Source organism: Theropithecus gelada, chromosome 7b, assembly GCF_003255815.1.
Source record: "Theropithecus gelada isolate Dixy chromosome 7b, Tgel_1.0, whole genome shotgun sequence".
NCBI classification, from domain to species: domain Eukaryota; kingdom Metazoa; phylum Chordata; class Mammalia; order Primates; family Cercopithecidae; genus Theropithecus; species Theropithecus gelada.
The window spans coordinates 82,625,635-82,643,503 of NC_037675.1; the positions used below are offsets into that span (position 1 = coordinate 82,625,635).

At 41.0% G+C, this 17,869-nt stretch overlaps 1 protein-coding gene, 1 long non-coding RNA gene and 1 pseudogene across 2 annotated transcripts in view; 1 reads left to right on the forward strand and 2 right to left on the reverse strand.

Annotated features, from left to right (window-relative positions):
• Nucleotides 1-5,629: 5,629 nt before the first annotated feature.
• On the reverse strand, nt 5,630-9,663 carry LOC112628416 (annotated as a pseudogene).
• The window catches only part of STON2 (stonin 2), a 177,136-nt gene continuing 167,760 nt past the window's right edge, over nt 8,494-17,869 (reverse strand). The window contains exon 8 of the mRNA XM_025391514.1: nt 8,494-9,763. Within this exon, the coding sequence (XP_025247299.1) occupies nt 9,689-9,763 (75 nt within the window). The 3' untranslated portion in view covers nt 8,494-9,688. The remainder of the gene's footprint in view (nt 9,764-17,869) is intronic.
• Nucleotides 9,736-11,413, forward strand: LOC112628571. Its single transcript, XR_003120447.1, has 2 exons — nt 9,736-10,427; nt 10,487-11,413. It is a non-coding gene; the product is annotated as an uncharacterized LOC112628571 (long non-coding RNA).

A 17,869-nucleotide genomic window follows, 5' to 3' on the forward strand; every position in this document is an offset into this window, starting at 1 on the left:
TATTTATGGAAAGGGGTCAAGGACCTTGAGTAGAAATGAGGTCCTTTCTTTCATTTAGAAGTAAGTGTTGGCCAAGTGCGGTGGCTCACGCCTGTAATCCCAGCACTTTGAGAGGCCAAGACGGGCAGATCACAAGGTCAAGAGATTGAGATCCTGGCTAACATGGTGAAACCCCGTCTCTACTAAAAATACAAAAATTAGCTGGGCATGGTGGCGCGTGCTTGTAGTTGGGAGGCTGAGGCAGGAGAATCGCTTGAACCCAGAAGGCGGGGATTACAGTGAGCCGAGATCACACCACTGCACTCCAGCCTGGGCAGCAGAATGAGACTCCATCTCAAAAAAAAAAAAAAAAAAAAAAAAAAAAGAAGAAGAAGAAGTAAGTGTTTACCTTTGTGGGGTGTCTCGGGGTTTTGCTCTTATTTTTCTTTGGCTATGCAGCTTTTAATTGTTTTAAATGTTTTTATTGACAAATCATAGACTTTCTTGTTAGCTTTTCCTAAACTGAACAGCAGACTAATGTCTTGGGTACTCATCAAGTTCATAATTTAAAAATCTTAGGAAAGGATATATTGGTATAGAACTTTTTATTTGGTATTTTGTTAGCAAAAACTTTTTCAGGAAAACATTAGGGCTTCTGATAGGCTACTTATAGGATAAGCATGACCAGGTTCCGCATTTCTGAATCATGGATTCTTTTTCCTTTGTTCCACCATTCAGTCTGGTCCCTAAGTTCCTGCATTCTTCCTTTACGCCGGAACTTTTCTTTTTCATTGCAATTGTCATTCCCTTATTAGAAGTTGTGATATTGTAAAATAAATATTGGGCCTTCTTCCTGTTTCCTGACATACAGCTTCTAAAACCCTTAGAATCTCTGGACTGATAAGGGTATCTTTTAGATGCTAACGATATGACTGGTGGCTGGGGGCCCCTAGATAGCTTCAGGGTGGGGTCTGGTTACTGGAAAGACTGAGACGTGATTAGAAGGTTGAGACTTTCAGCCTCATACCCCAATCTCAGAAGGAGGGAGGAGGGGCTGAAGGTTGAGTTGATCACCAAAGGCCAACGATTTAATCAATCATGCCTGCATGATGAAATTCCCATAAAAACCTAAAAGGACTGGATTCAGAGAGCTTCTAGATAGCTGAACATACAGAGGTTTCTGTAGGGGAATGGACGCTCTCCCCTCCTTCTTCTGCACTTTGCCCATACATCTCTTCCATTGGGTTATTTATCTGTATCCTTTGTAATATTCTTTATAGAACATGAGAAAATAGTGTTTTTCTGGGTTGTGAGCTGCTCTAGGAAATTAATTGAAACCCAGCAAGGAGTACTAAAAACCCCTATTTATAACCAGTTAGTCAGAAACAAGCACAGGCCACGATCCATGGCATCTGAAGTGGAGAGCAATGTTGGGGACTAAGCCCCTCAACCTGTGAGATCTGATGCTATTTCCAATTAGATAGTGTCAGAATTGTCTGTTCACTCCAGGTGGATCGTGAACTGGAGGACACCCGGCTGCTGTCCACAGGAGAATCTGCTGCAGAATTCACTGCAGAATTGCTTGATTTGTGGTGAAAAACTCCCACACACCTGGTGCCAGAAGTGCTGAGTGACTGTGTGAGAGTAGAGAACAGAAAAATACGTCTTGTATTGTTTTTTTCTATTTCTAGAGTTGGTGTCAGAACTGTTGCATTAAGGAACCGAGTAAGAATGGGGAAACGTACTTTGGGGTTTTTCCTAGTTCTCCTTACAGAAGTGTACTGAGTAAAAGAGGATAGATTTTTTACAGCCAGCAAATTAGAAGGAAACATGCTTGCAGCAATCGTGACAGCACTAACCTTGGAGTTGCAAAGAGAAAGAAAAGCAACAGTAGGGAGAAGACTTTCCAGACTGCAGATCCCCAGTAATGGAAGCAGGGGATTGACTTCAAGCCATTACAAGAAAGTTTTATTAGAATGCAAAATTAAATTTCAGTCATTTTTAATTGCACATTATTGATTTGTGTTTGCTGATTCATGTTATTTTTGGTGTACTTTGCCACACACTGAGAAAGCCAATTCTCTTAATTAACTATTGCTTTTTTAATCAGGAGGGCAAATCTAATAAATATAAAACATTAAAAAGCAGCACACAAGTATTAAAGGCAACCAGTGAGATATGCAATAGGAGTGTGGGTGAAAAGCAGTCGACCTTGCCAGATAGAATTGGGGACTGTTTCAGATCTCTAAGGTATGTCCCTTACTCTGCCATTGCCACCAGCTTAGTCTAGGCTCTCAGGACTTCCTGCCTGTTAGTGAAGAAGAGAAGAGACAAGAGAAAGGGTAAAGGAAGGGAGAGGAAGAGGGGAGAGAATGTCATGACCCATTGGGTTTGCTCTCCATAGGTGGAGAATAGATTTTATCTTGTTCCTGTCCATTGACCTAGACTGTGGCAGGGCAGGAAAGTATAGATATTTTGACCTTAATGCTTTCTGAAAATTTTATCTGTAACTTTTGGGACTGCTAAGAAAATTGTGAGTTTTTGTTAGCTCTTTTTTGGAGATTTAAGGCAGACTTCTGTTTGTAAAAATTCTTCAATGGGTCCATGACAGGATAAGATGGAATGAACTAAAAATTACTTTGCATAATAAAGGTGGCATATAATGGAGACTTATTTTACCTCCAATCAAGTTATTTGGTCTGCCATTCCACTCAGTGGGTCTGTAAAGGATGATGTCAACTCAGAAACAGTCAATTCATGTTGGTAAAACTCAGAATAATTGTGGGAGTCATTTTACTCACTTCCCCACACTAACCAAGAACTGGAACACATTGTTCAGGTGGCTGGGATCTTGGTTGGTGATGACTCTGTCAATATCAAGGAAGAAACTGAAAAATTAATTGAGGGCCATAGAGTGATAAGGTTTGGCTCTTGTGTCCCCACCCAAATCTCATGTTGAATTATGATCTTCAGTGTTGGAGGAGGGGCCTCATGGGAGGTGATTGGATCATGGTGGGGGTATTTTCCCCTTGCTGTTCTCATGATAGTGAGTGAGTTATCACAAGATTTGCTTGTTTCAAAGCGTGTAGCACTTCCCGCTTAGTGCTCTCTCCTGCTCTACCATGCTAAGACATGCTTGCTTCCTCTTTGCCTTCTGCCATAATTATAAGTTTCCTGAGGCCTCCCAGCCATGCTTCCATACAGTCTGCTGAACTGCGAGTTAATTAAACCTTTTTTCTTTGTAAATTACCCAGTCTCAGGTGGTTCTATTTTTTGACACAGAGTCTCACTCTCACCCAGGCTGGAGTGCAGTGGTATGATCTCGGCTAACTGCAATCTCTGCCTCCTGGGTTCAAGTGATTCTTGTGCCTCAGCCTCCTGAGTAGCTAGGATTACAGGCATGTGCCACCACACCCAGCTAATTTTTGTATTTTTAGTAGAGATGGGGTTTCACCATGTTGGCCAGGCTGGTCTTGAACTCCTGGCCTCAAGCGATCCACTATTTCTAAAAATGTTTTCAAGACAGAGTCTTGCTCTGTCACCCAGGATGCAGTGAAGTGGCATGACCACAGCTCACTTCAGCCTTGACCTGGGCTCAAGTAACCCTGCTACCTCAGACTCCCCAGGAGATGGGACTACAGATGGCACCTGGCTAATTTTAATTTTTATTATGGTAGAGATGGGGATCTCACTATGTTCCCAGGCTGGTCTCAAACTGCTGGGCTCAAGCAATCCTCCCACCTTGGCCTCCCAAAGTACTGGGACTACAGACGCAAGCCACCATGCCCAGCCCCATTCCTCCTCCTAAAGTTCATTGACCATACCTTACAGAGGAAATCCCTTTCAAACATCTTTCTCCCTTGGCCCTAGCCTGAGTAAATGGGCTAACTCCTCAAGTTCCAGATCATTGTCTCTTTAACTGCCAGAGGAAAACTGAAAACTCTTCTGGAAATCTCTTTAATGGGGATTAAATTCTAAAGTTAACACTATTGAAAGTAACATAAATTGCCCATAAAGTAGACTAACGGAGTCTTCCTTAATGAAAGTTGCTCTGTTTATTAGTATGTTCTCACAATGCCATAAAGAACTACCTGAGGTGAGGCGCAGTGGCTCACACCTATAATCCCAGTACTTTGGGAGGCCGAGGTGGACGGATCACCCGAGGTCAGGGGTTCAAGACCAGCCTGGCCAACATGGTGAAACCCTGTCTCTACTAAAAATACAAAAAATTAGCCGGGCATGGTAGTGTGCACCTGTAATCTCAGCTACTTGGGAGGCTGAGGCAGGAGAATTGCTTGAACCTGGGAGGCAGAGGTTGCAGTGAGCCGAGATCACACCACTGCACTCCAACCTGGGCCACAGAGAGAGACTCTGTCTCAAAAAAATAAAACAAGATAAAAAACAAATTGTGAAAATATGTACATATTTGCGTATTTTTTTAAAAAAACTAAAACTTTCCAGTGTTGCCGGAAAAATATCCCAAAGTGATTGCAGTCCACAAAAAACAGCATTTGGCAGTTCGTGCTTCCTTAAAAACTCCAACTCAAGATTACTCTAGGAGAAGCTCACCCCCACATTTAAGAAAAATCCCTTTTCTCCTCTTCCTTGTTCAAATTCCACTGCTTATTCCATAAAACAACCGAAGAATAACAAGACCCAGGTCACTTTTCTCAGCCCCTATCTGTTAAGGCTCATACCACAGACTTTTCCTTAGGAAACTTCACCTCCCCTGCAATTAGGAAATTGAGCACCAATTTCTGGGCTAGATTTCTGGAAACCTGCAGAACATCCTCATGCTTCCTTTATGGAGGACCTGAGGGCTCCTTGAATGATCAAGTAAGTGGGCAGTGTGCCGGGCTGGGACTGGAATGCCAGCCAGGCTGGGGAAAGAGTTCCTTTCTTTCTTTCTTTTTTTTGAGATGGAGTCTCGCTCTGTCACCCAGGCTGGAGTGCAGTGGCGCCATCTCGGCTCACTGCAAGCTCCGCCTCCCGGGTTCACGCCATTCTCCTGCCTCAGCCTCCTGAGTAGTTGGGACTACAGGTGCCCGCCACCTTGCCTGGCTACATTTTTTTTTTTTTTTTTAGTAGAGATGGGGTTTCACTATGTTAGCCAGGATGGTCTCGATCTCCTGACCTCGTGACCCACCCGCCTCTGCCTCCCGAAGTCCTGTGATTACAGGCGTGAGCCACCGTGCCTGGCCATTGAAAAGGGTTCCTTTCTAAGCAAAAGCACCCCAACACCTTGTAACTGGAAGTCTAACCAGGCAAAACCTAGTAGCAGCAGGTACAATACTAGGGCTGTACCGACAAGTGCAATCTCCCCGCTTAAACATAAAACTAAAGGTGGTAAAGAGAGCCAAGTGAATATTTGACCTCACCTGTCTCCTGAGAAGTTTGCGTATTTTGGGCTGAAGCCATGTTGCAGAGAAAGACATTTGGTCAAAGAGGCGCCTTTGCTGTGTCTGGCTGGCTGAAGCTGCCATTCCTGGGCAGCCTGCTTCATGGCTGCTTTAATGGAAGCTTTGCCCCCTTATGCAAAGTACTTACGGGTTAATTCAGAAATGTTCAATTCGACTTCGTAAATGACAAATACTTTAACAGCAGCTTCTCAAAAACCACCAGTGGAGACAGACCACCCCTTAGTTGAGGATCACAGCTCCTTCTAGTCTGTGAACTTCTTGTTGGACTTCGGCAGCAGCTCATTGGTCCTGGAATAAGTGTCTGCATCCAAAGAACTCTCTATACACCAACAACCGGAAGAGAGAAGCCACCTGCAGTACACGGTGCCACCTCCTATCAATGGCACTGCCCTCCTCCTGAGTATCAGAGCCCGCAGCAAGAAGACAAGGCCATTTAGTTCGGATTTAGCCAGGACACAACTGCATTGGCAAATGCTCCCAGCCTCTCTTAGGAGAATTGGCTTGATGGGTCTGCACAGTGAAGACAGTGAATAGAACACCTTTTTTGGCCCACCCAGATAAATCTGCATGGCCAGGATGATCCAAACCATCTGTCTGTAGGCAGCTCTTCATAAATGTTTTCCAAACTAGGCAGAGGTCGCACAGGTCTTTGGACACTAAAGCAGCGTTGTGGGCTTGATGGGGTCTGTGATATGGGTCCTATCCCAGGATGACAACCTTAACACCTCCTATGTCACGTATCTGGGTCCAGGTGAAGACTTAGTGTTGGGGAGGATAAACAGTGTAATGTTGTCTTTCTTCTGCAACAAATCCCATTCGTTTTATAGAATACAGTTTTCCGAACTCTCCTTTGAGGTGTTTCTTCCAGCTCTCACCAAAGACCACAGGCCTGGTGTGGGCCGCGAGCCTGAGTAGCGCCGCAGCCTTAATTGTCTGGATGTGGAACAACTGTGCCCGGCTTAGTGGTGAGGGCCGCATGCCTGGCTTGGGGCTATGGGAATGTCGCTCCCTGGTGAGGCTTAGGAGAAGAAGTAGAGGGTCTCTGGGTCTTCTGGCCGATCATCCTGGAGCAGAGGAGGAGCAAACGTGCTGCCCAAAGATCCGCGAGGCTCGCGTTGGGTGTGGCCGTCAGCAATTGGTGCAAACCATGATAATCAGTTTAAAATTCGTTCTTATTTTTGTGCTGTAGATTTTCATCAGTGATTGCTAATCTTCAGTAAGTATCTGTTATACCCACAGCCTTGAATTATTAGTGCCTTGCAGAATGGAGAGGGAGCTACCTTTATTAAATAATATGCCTTAAATACTTAGTGCCAGTGGCTGCCCCGGAGTGTATGCGTTATGTAAATGTTAGCTAATATGATTAAATCTGGGGAAGAGCGAAATCTGCCCCAGATCAAGGAAGAGAGAGGTGATAGTTGGAGGAAATCAAGGAGGAGATGAGAGGAGTTTGGAAAGAGAAGGGACAAATAACACTGGGGACATTTAAACTCTCCTCTTTACTTCCTCTGGCCCTCAACTTGCCCTACCCAAATCCTGAGGAACACTGGGGTGCATGCCTGGCTTCAAGCAGCTACTCAGATAGTTATTATCCTGGGATATTAAAGGAAAAGGGGACCCTAGAAGACCAAAGCCTTGTGACAATGGGGAACCTAGGTAATTAGTTCTCACAACTTGTTCAAGGGGACTCTGGACAGGTAAGGATAGAAGAATAGTGGGAAGGAGAATAGTCTCCAGAATATCCAACTTAATATTATGCTCTTATTTGGCTAGTATCTCTTTTGTGTACCTGATATTATGTGATCTGGTACTGACTAGGCTAGACTATTCTCCGTGTTCTGCTAATGACAGAGATCTCTTGAAAGCAGGAGGCCACTGACCTGGTCTGAGTTCTCCCTTGTACATGATTGTATTTTACAATAAAATGATTCCGGTTGCTTTGAGCTAAATAAAACACAAAGCTTTATTTTTTGCCTTGTTTACTCCAAAAAAGCTATAAATTATTTTCCTTGCCTTTAATCTTTTCCTAAAGTCCAAAATGCTCAGCATGGTATTGACAGACTAGTTTTTCTAGAATAATGCTTTACTGCCAAGATTCAAAAATTGCTTCATTGCATTTAGTAGATTGAGTTCCACCTCAGGCTGGATACATCCCTACCATAGCTTGGCTTAACCATCAGTTTTATCTCTGGATGTTCATGAATCCTTCACCCAGGTCAATCTGATCTCCTGCTAGCCCAACATACCACTTTTACTCTTTTTTTCCCTACCCTACATTCCCTTCTCATGGCTGAGCCAAATTTTACCCCACCTCCAGGTCTCAGCTGACGGCCATCTTTCCTGTGAAAATTTCCCAAGTGTTTTAGTCCATACTGATTTTTTCCCATGCAAGTTATGTTGACATTAGTAATCTGGATTCATCAATCAATTGAACAAGTATTTGTTAAGCACTGACAATATGTCAGGAACATAATGCAAACTTATTATTTGATTATGTGCTCATTTATATTTCTCACTTATATGTTTATGTACGTATCTCCAAGAAAACCTTAAGGATTGTAACCATTTTTATTTGTTTTCTCAGAATCAGGCACAAAATTGGAATGCAAATAAACTTTTTTTTTTTTTTTTTTTTTTGAGATGGGATTTCGCTCTTGTTGCCCAGGCTGGAGTGCAGTGGCATGATCTTGGCTCACTGCAACCTCCGCCTCCCAGGTTCAAGCAATTCTCCTGCCTCAACCACCCGAGTAGCTGGGATTACAGGTATGCACTACCACGCCCAGCTAATTTTGTATTTTTAGTAGAGATGGGGTTTCACCATGTTGGCCAGGATGGTCTCGATCTCTTGATCTCGTAATCCACCCACTTCAGCCTCCCAAAGTGCTGGGATTACAGGCATGAGCCACGGGGTCCAGCCAACCTATCTTTAATTGACTAAATTATATCTATGATAAATTTAAATAGGATAATTAAACAGGTCATTTGTTAATTTGTCAGTTTATGATCACTAACCATATAAGCTGGGTGACAGGCCTTATATTAATAAGCATTACTCTTCATATGTCTGACCTCATTAAATCTGGCATAGTGACACTTTGTTCAAAAATTTATTAATAATTCATTTTCATAGCTCGAAAAAGGACATAATCAGTAGAACAACTAAAAACAAAACCTCACCTCTGCAGAGATAGCCAGTGTGTAGACTTTATTACATAGGCACATATGAAAAAAAAAAACTGGTTTTACATAAAATTAGCCACAATAGTGCAAGAGGTTACACTGAATGAGGATGGATGATGAGTGATGGAAAATGCAAAGCTTGGATCAGCTGAATCATTCACTGGATCTTGGGTTCATTCATCCTGACACATTGAAATTTATTACAGACATTACAAGAATGGAGGGTGAGGAATGGTGCTTCTCTGTCACCACCTGGCTAGACCACTGATTTTGATTAATCTCTTGAATATGGTAGTTTTCTCCAGGTTCTCTTGGCAAGTAGATATAAAAGTTAAATGAATGCTGGCTTAAGGTCAGAGGAGTTCATATCCTTCTCTTCCTTCACCCCTATACTTTAGAACTTTCACATCCAACAGTTTGCTGTTGGGACCTGACTGTACATATGCTTTCCCTGAACTGCTCTGGTAGAACACCACTGGGGTTGCTGATCCAAAGCACAAGGAGGCGCAACAGTGCTTGAGGCTTCAGTCACAGTGTGGGGCTAGATGGCATCCCGAACTAGAACTGAGGGTTTGATCTGTGGGAGAACACAAGCAAACAGGAAGAGGATGCTGGAATTCCTTACTCTGTCCAGCTGGAATCAGTCCAACACATCTGACTACCACAAGGACAACCAGAAAAGAAACTAAAATTATACACTCAAACATACCACAAAAGAGATGCTATTTTGTAGCTTGTACATAGTTAATTTTTTTTTTTAACTACAATTTGATGTTACTAAGAGACAATGAGGATGAGGAGGGGACTGTCCCTTTTCTCTCATCTGGTTTTGCCATAACTTACAAATAGTCTCAGGATGTTTACTGAGTGTCTTCCTTCAATTTTCACAACATTTTATACAAAATGACATATATATATATACCTCATTGATTATCCTAGCATCCCCAGAACCTGGAGGGTTAGACCTACTTCTGTGTCAAGTAGCACCCAAATCCTAACATCCATTTTGGAGACCTGTCTGTGCCTCTTCATGCTCACACCATTGTTCTGATGCATGATGCCGGTGGAACTTCCAAAGACGCATTCCACCTGATCTTCACCACCCTCTTTCATCCTCTTTTTAAATCTGTGTGTGGAAGACAACTGCAAAATAGAGGATTTGGAAGGTTGTCTGTTTCTGTTGTCTGGGGAAATTATTAAAAAAAAAAAATGTGAAAAAGAAAAAGATGGACCAGCTGAGTTTTCCAACCTTCAAAATTTAAATTTCTTGGTTCTTATAAACATAGGAATAGTCATGAAAGGTGGCACCAACGGATATTTTGTAAAATAACCCATAACTTTAGAGCTGGAAAGGACTTGAAGAAACAATTAATCCAACTTCCTTACTTTTTTGTCTCAGGTAACTGAAGCCCAATTGGGAAAACAGCAACTTACTTAACATAGTGATTGTCTCCATGGCTATGTCCTTTAAAGATTCACAGAAACCCCAATTTCCCCTTAATAAATCCATTATGGCATGCCTGTGAGTGACTTTATATAAACAATCCTCAATGTCCTCATATCTAGCCTTTCCTCCCTTTAGGGAAGCTGGCTGCTAACACAGCACCTGACCAGAGTAGACACTTGATAAATATTTGTTGACTTGAATTAATCCTGGCGTCTATCCCTTTTTACTATGCAATCTTTATTTTTTCCTAGGGCTTCTTACTTTTAAGAGATGGCTTCTAGTTCAAGTATTTTGAGGCTTGGTACCCAATGCTGATTTGTCATCTCTCTAGATTTTACTTTTTCATATTGAAATTCTTTTTTTAGTCTGTTCTCTTAATAGCTTTTGTTACATCCAATGATGTAATGATCCAATGATGTAATGATCCAATGATGTAATGATGTAACAATGAGTTTGGTAGTGCCTTTCTCCAGGCACTACCAAACTCATTACTATGGATAGTTTCTGCCTTTACAGGCTTAGAATTGCCAAGTTGAGAGAGACATTTTTTTTTTCAATTCTTAAAGCAACTAGACTTTCTCCAGCAGATTTGCTAAGGCACACTAGAAGAAATGTAAAAATCTCACATTCTTGTTTTAGTTAATACATGGGAGAATATTACTAATATGTACATTTGCTTTCTACATTTGTGGTTGCCTTATACATCTCCTTCTCCTTTAATTCCTTAAACACATAAATATGAGTCATGATATCTAAAGCCAGTCTCATTTAAAAAAGATAAGAAATGGTGATTTGTGGGGAATTAGCACTTAGACGTTGGTAATGTTTAGAAATCATCTTTAGGAACTTGGTGAGAATGCTCTCATTTTATGTAAAGAATTGTCATGGTTTGAATAGGACTTGGTAGTAAAGTGTGTGGACAATGCATTTACCAAATGATATTTTTTGTGGATTTAATTTTTTGTTAGTTTTGTTGAAATTTAACTCCTGTTAAATTGCATTCTGGACATGACCTAAGGCTAGCTTGTCCACCCCTTGGCCCATGACGGTTTTGAATGTGGCCCATGACAAATTCATAAACTTTCTTAAAACATGCTATTTTGGCCAGGCACGGCAGCTCATGCCTGTTATCTTAGCCCTCTGGAAGGCTGAGGTGGGTGGATCACCTGAGGTCAGGAGTTCAAGACCAGCTGGCCAACATGGTGAAATCCCATCTCTACTAAAAATATAAAAATTAGCCAGGCGTGGTGGTACATGCCTGTAGTCCCAGCTACTCGGGAGGTTGAGGCAGGAGAATCACTTGAATCCGGGAGGCGGAGGTTGCAGTGAGCCAATATTGTGCCACTACACTCTAGCCTGGGTGACAGAGTGAGACTCCGTCTCAAAAGAAAAAAAACACTAGGCATGCTTTGAAAGCTCATCAGCTGTTGTTAGTGTTAGTGTATTTTATGTGTGGCCCAACCAAGACAATTCTTCTTCCTATGTGGCCCAGGGAAGCCAAAAGATTGGACATCCTTGACTAAGGTCTAGATATGCTGGAATTAACATATAATCCTCGTTTTTAGAAGAGTTACAGTTGTCATTCCAACTGGGAGAATTTCTATAAGTAGGCTGGATGGTAGTGCTTCCTACTTAAACCAATTTAATATTCCCAAGGCTTTTAAGAAAAAACTTCAGCTCACTCTGTTTTCCCACCACTAAACTTATGGTGAAATATATATCACCTCTGAAATCATGATTTTATCTCACAAATTTCAACCTTACTATCTCAGACCTCCGTCTCACTGTGGTGACAAAATAAATGCACAGTAACGGTCAGTGGTTAATGCTGGAAGAACAAAGACCTAGTGCTTGAAGACTGGTTGTGCACTCTTATCAAATGCTTTCTTTTCCTACTGACCATTGAAATGGGCAAGGCCCAGGCTCATAGATCTGTTTGACTTGCAGGAACAAAGCAATCAATCACCGTGACTATGGACAGCATCTATGCTACTATGCTTTTGGGCACAAAAATGTTTTTCAATGTGAATGAGGTACATTGTAGTTCAAATTCAGCAGCATATTAAGTGCCTAAGTGCTGACAGGTTTTATTACTCGACTCTGGAGGCAGGAATAAAAGGAAAGGAAAATATTTAAGTCCTTCAGGAAATAAAAGCATGCTTGCTGGCTTTATTATGAGTAGCTGATGATAAGGGTTAAGTAGCCTTAGAGTCTCAGGGTCAGTATTCTTATTGAATCCATACTCATTTTCCTTTATTTCATGAGGATACGTTTGCCCTATCGGCAAGCATTTAAGGTGGCTGCACCCTATTATATTCCAAGCTTTGTGCTAGGTGTTGGAAACACAAAAAATTATATACATTCCTTGCTTTCATGGATCCCATTTCTCAGAAACATAAGTTTCTAGGGAAATAACCTCTTACTCCCAGCTACTGGATTTGAATAGAAATCAGTCTCATTTCAAATAAAAAATATTTTAAATCAAACAGTGTTCTCAAGGATTATGAACCCTGCCAATAATGCAAGAAGGCACAGTCCTAAGGGAAGAGCCAAATAGAAAAAAATGAAACTGTCCAGATAATATTTAATATGAATGAAACGCAAACTTTTGATAAGGAATAACTAGTACTATGTCTGCAAGAGCAGGCAAGGGGGATCTAATGGTATCCCCACAAAGTGCCTCACGTTGTCTTGTCTGACATGTCAAAATGAGTACATTTCTTATCTTTTTGCTATAAAGTCAAAAAGCAGGCCCTAGACTCAAAAGAAAGCACAGCTCTTGATACCATGTGATATCGAATTTATGTTCTAAGAGTAATACTATATACTGGTAAAATGAATTCATTTTTACTATTTTCACATTATTGATAAAGATTGTGACCACAAAAGGAAAATAAAAGTCCAGGTTCAGGGTGGCAAAAGTAGAATCTGCACATCCACTGGTAATTTGCCCAACTGTTTTCTATGTAGGCTATTACATAGCCCACTTGTGTTTTCTATAGAAGTTATTTAAAACTAGTAAAACACTCCTTACATCTAAAAATATATAGTATTATAATCCCCAAGCCCCTAAATGCTACCCATAATCAGTTTCCTAAAAACAGTGGAGGGAAAACAAATTTGATGAAATTAAGATGTTAGGTTTTTAAAAATTAATAACAATTTATGGGTCCGGTATGGTGGCTCACACCTGTAATCCCAGAGCTTTGGGAGACTGAGGCAGGCTTATCACCTGAGGTCAGGCATTTGAGAGCAGCCTGGCCAACATGGTGAAACCCTGTCTCTACTAAAAATACAAAAATTAGTGGTGCATGGTGATGGGCGCCTGTAATCCCAGCTACTCTCAGGAGGCTGAGGCAGAAGAATTGCCTGAACTCGGGAGGCAGAGGTTGCAATGAACCAAGATTGCACCATTGCACTCCAGCCTGGGCAACAAGAGCAAAACTCTGTCTTAATAATAATAATAATAATAATAATAATAATTTGCTTGCAGAATATAGATAACATAGAAGGATTTTTCCCAACTCTTGGTAAAAAAAAAAAAAGTCCAGGTGCATGTACACCGGAAATGAGAATTTACCATGGCGGGGGAAAATAAGTTCCAACAAGCAATCCACATGTGATGCTAGCAGATGAGGCAGAGATCCTGACGGAGTGCTAAGCCTTAGTGACTAAGGAAGGTGCTGGGATGAGCTTCATTTCCCTTGCCAACTCTCCAGTCCATTTAGATGTTCTATGAGGAATCAATCTCAAAAGCCTTTAGTACAACAGGGGAAGAGATACGCTTTGAAATCCCTTGATAAAAACCTCAAAGGAACTCCACTGTATTTCAAAGAGCATGAAAAACCACTTCTGAAGAAAAAGACAAATGAAGTTAGAGAGTCTTATTACTATTGAGACTAAACCTATATTTAGAAGGAATCTTGGTAGACATATAGAGCAAATCCAATGTAAGATTGCCTTTCACAGCACGTGGGATAGGTGGTTATTTTAACCATTGGGCATTCACAGGAACAGAAAATTTTGCTAACTTGAGTCTATTCCTCTTTAGAACAACTCTTATTAGAAAATTCTTCCTTATATTGAAGCAAACATTTGTCATCTGTGAAGTTCCTCTTTGTTCTTATTTTTGCCCTTTGAAGCTACACAGAATAAGTCTAATTCCTCTTCCTTTTTATAGCTCAACAGAAATTTCGAGGCAGCTATTATATCATTCCCTCCTTGTCTGCACTCCCTTTCCAGCTATACCTTCTGTTCCTTCAGGGAAGCTATCCCTTTGTTCGTGTATCATCAGACCCTTTACAACCCTGGTCACCTGCCTGTGGACACAATCAACTTATTAATGTCTGTCTTAAAATATGATACCCATAATTGAAGTCAACCCTCCATTTAGATATGGACTAGAGGGAGGGTTAATGAAAGCATGCAAGGCTTTTATTAATACCAGCTGAACACATTAGTTTTCTGAATAGCCATGATGTATTTCTGAGTCAACACTGAACCTCCATTTCTGTAAGGAAATATTTCTCTATAAAGTACTGTGAAACCAGGTCTTCCTAACACTATTCCCATCAACACCACACACATCCATAAATACACACTCCACTCTGTACTTTGCATTTAAAAAACCCGGAATATAGGGTTTCTCATTAATGCCTATTCAATCATTCTTTTACTTTCAGTCTTAGTTCAGATATTTCATAATACTGTAACTATTTCTATATCCCAGTGTCAATACATATTTAGAATCCAATGATTGTTCATTGAATACATTAATCTTGAATCCATCAGCCAAAAACTGGAGATATTGTTCATTTCTACATCATCTACAAATCTGACAAAGTGTGCTTTCTGTCCCCCTACTCTATTCTTCATGGGAGAAAACACCAAGATACAAACAAGAAGAGGTGAGTAGGAATGGATGAAGGAAAAGATTAAGTGTCCCAGAAACAGATGAAGAAAAGGAAGATGGAGTGAGTGTTCTGACTCTTGGAATCAGGATATAATGTTCCCAACATTAGAAAAATATGGCTTTTCCCTGTCTCTATCCTAGAGATGCCTTTTCAATCCATTACAATACTGTGATTATCAAACTCTGAATTTTGGGGGAAAGCTCATTCAAGCTTAATTTTAAAACAGCTTTAAAAATTATCTTTGCAGCTTAAATTTCCTATAAAGTCTGGGTTAAAGGGACATGCAACTGTTTATTGGTCATGAGGTATAAAAAGAACTCCCAAACACCCCTTACAAATGCCTGAGGTATTATAGATATTTGTTTCAGGAATCAGAAATGGACTGTATTTTTCAGTGTGAATTTGGGAATTCGCTGAGATTAAATCTACCTCTTGAACTGAACATCATCTTACATTTAATGTCTCTTTTCTCCAGAGTGAAGAAAACTAAGCTTAATTTTGGCTTCCCCTCAACAGCCATTTTGCAGAATGTGGGTCCATTCACGAATTAAAAAGTCTCCTATTGTGCCTTTTTCCATTGTCTATTGTGACTCAGGATAGCAAATCCTGTGACTGAAACCTTAGAGAGATGGAAAAAGTGTTCCAGTCTAAACAGTCTAGAGCCAGAAGGGAAATGTCTTGGAAACTCAACATTTAAAGAATGGAGACACCTCAAAAAGGTCTAGTAAGACCCAAAGAGGAAATTTGTTTTGTACCTTTTCTGAGCCTTTTCTAGACGGAGTGAAAGAGATGGATTCTTAATTAACTTCTCAAGACTGCCTTTTCCGGAAACTTACGCGAGTGACAGATGAACATCAGAAGGGAATCGTGCTAACACTGATGTGGGAGGTTCTTTTCCTGACTGTAACAGTCACAACAAACCACATACCAGTGCTGTGAGATAAGCAGAGACAAGACAAGGAGGCTTAATTATACAGTAAGCTCCAACAGTCAGGTGAACCACGTGCTTTAGGCATGACCAGAACCCAAGAGCCTCTCCAAAAGCCACCATTCTCATGGTTTCCTGGTAACATACAAGTAACTGCAAACAGGAAGATCTGGTACACTGTTCCCAACATGGAGTGGCCACAGCAGGTATTGACTGAAACTTCAGCTACTCAGGAAGACACCCTATTATGACCCTGGGATTAGGATTCCTTCCCGCAAGGCTTTGTCACTGCACTCCACACTCCTTGGGATTGTCCATTTCATCTCCTTCAAAGTCCGGCTTCAAACTCCTTTTTTGCTCAATTTCCACCTGCCAAGAATAGAAGTTGGAGATAAAGATCAAAAAGAAGAGAAAAGCATGCAAATAAATAAATAAACCAAAACTCCATAGGTGCTTTGAGATTTCTTGTAATTTTGCTAACATTTTGGGCTTTAGCCACATTGGAGCTACTGGCCCTGAGTATATCATGTCTCTCTCTTTGTACATGTTCTTTGATTGGTCTGTAATTCCCTTTCCCTCATGGTCCACCAGGAAAATTCTTATTCTTTGCCTTGTACATTTGGTCAAAGGTCACCCCTTCTGTGAAGCTATTTTTGACTTACTGCGTAGAATCAGGTACTTCTCCCTGTGAATATCTCCACTGTACCTTGCACACCTGTCTGGCTCTACTATACCATGGGCTCCACAAGACAGGCAGGATCTTGTTCAATATTTTATGCAGTAATGTAGGAATACAGCGGGCAATCGACAAAGATTTATCAAATGAATTAATTCCTTTGTAATTGACTGTTTGCACCCCCTCAATACTTGTTTTTGTTTGTTTGTTTGTTTTTTGAGACAGGGTCTCATTCTGTTACCCAGACTAGAGTGCAGCGGTGCAATCTTGGCTCACAGCTCACCCACAACCTCCACTTCCCAGGCTCAAGTGATTCTCTTGCCTCAGCCTCTAGAGTAGCTAAGATTACAGGCACGCACCACCACGCCTGGCTAATTTTTGAATTTTTAGTGGACACAGGGTTTCACCATGTTGGCCAGGCTGGTCTTGAATTCCTGACCTCAAATGATCCACTGGCCTTGGCCTCCCAAAGGTCTGGGATTACAGGTATGAGCCACAGCACCTGGCCACCTCCAATACTTTCTCTCTTTAGAAAACCTCCAAACTGATAAATACTGGAGTGTTTACAGTTCTACCATATCTTCTGCAACATACTGTCGCTGTAATTATCAATAAATTAATAGATTAATCTTTGAAAGTAATACATCTCAACGGAAATCTTTGACAGCTCAGGCAAGGAGTTCTTCGAGTTCAGGGTTCAAGTTGCTCCTCTCAGCACCACGTTGGATATTTATGATGCTTGACCTACATACAGGGTAATGATTCAACACTCAAGAGTCAGGTTTGAGGGAAGTGCTATTTTTTTCCTCGCCACAAGATGGAGTGTTTGTTCCTTTTGGTAGTTAAATATTTTAGCCCACACAACTAAGGAAACATTTAGAGGAACAATAAATCACCATATAAATCCAAGGATATTATTATAAATAGAAAACGACTTTGCAAAATCCTTCTTTAACAAACTCCCTTTCCAATCATTGGCATTTAATCTCCTATTGAATTTCTAACTCCCCAGGAATGTATCGCTTTCTGTTTATGTCAGAAAACTCTAAGTTTCTTGATTCCTTCCACAGCCCTGATCCTGTTACTATTATAAACGTTTGCTTGGCTTTTGAGTTTTGTCCTGTTACAGCCCAGTACCCCGGTCATACGTGTCCTAACTTCGTTCAGGTCCACTTCATCAACTCTAACTGAAACATATGCTTTGGGATAGCGCTTTCTCTCCTCTACTTCCAAGCTCACTACTCGGTAACATCAATTATATTGCAAATGAATAATAACTTTACCCCATTATCCTTTTTCTTTTTTTGAGACACAGTCTGGCTCTGT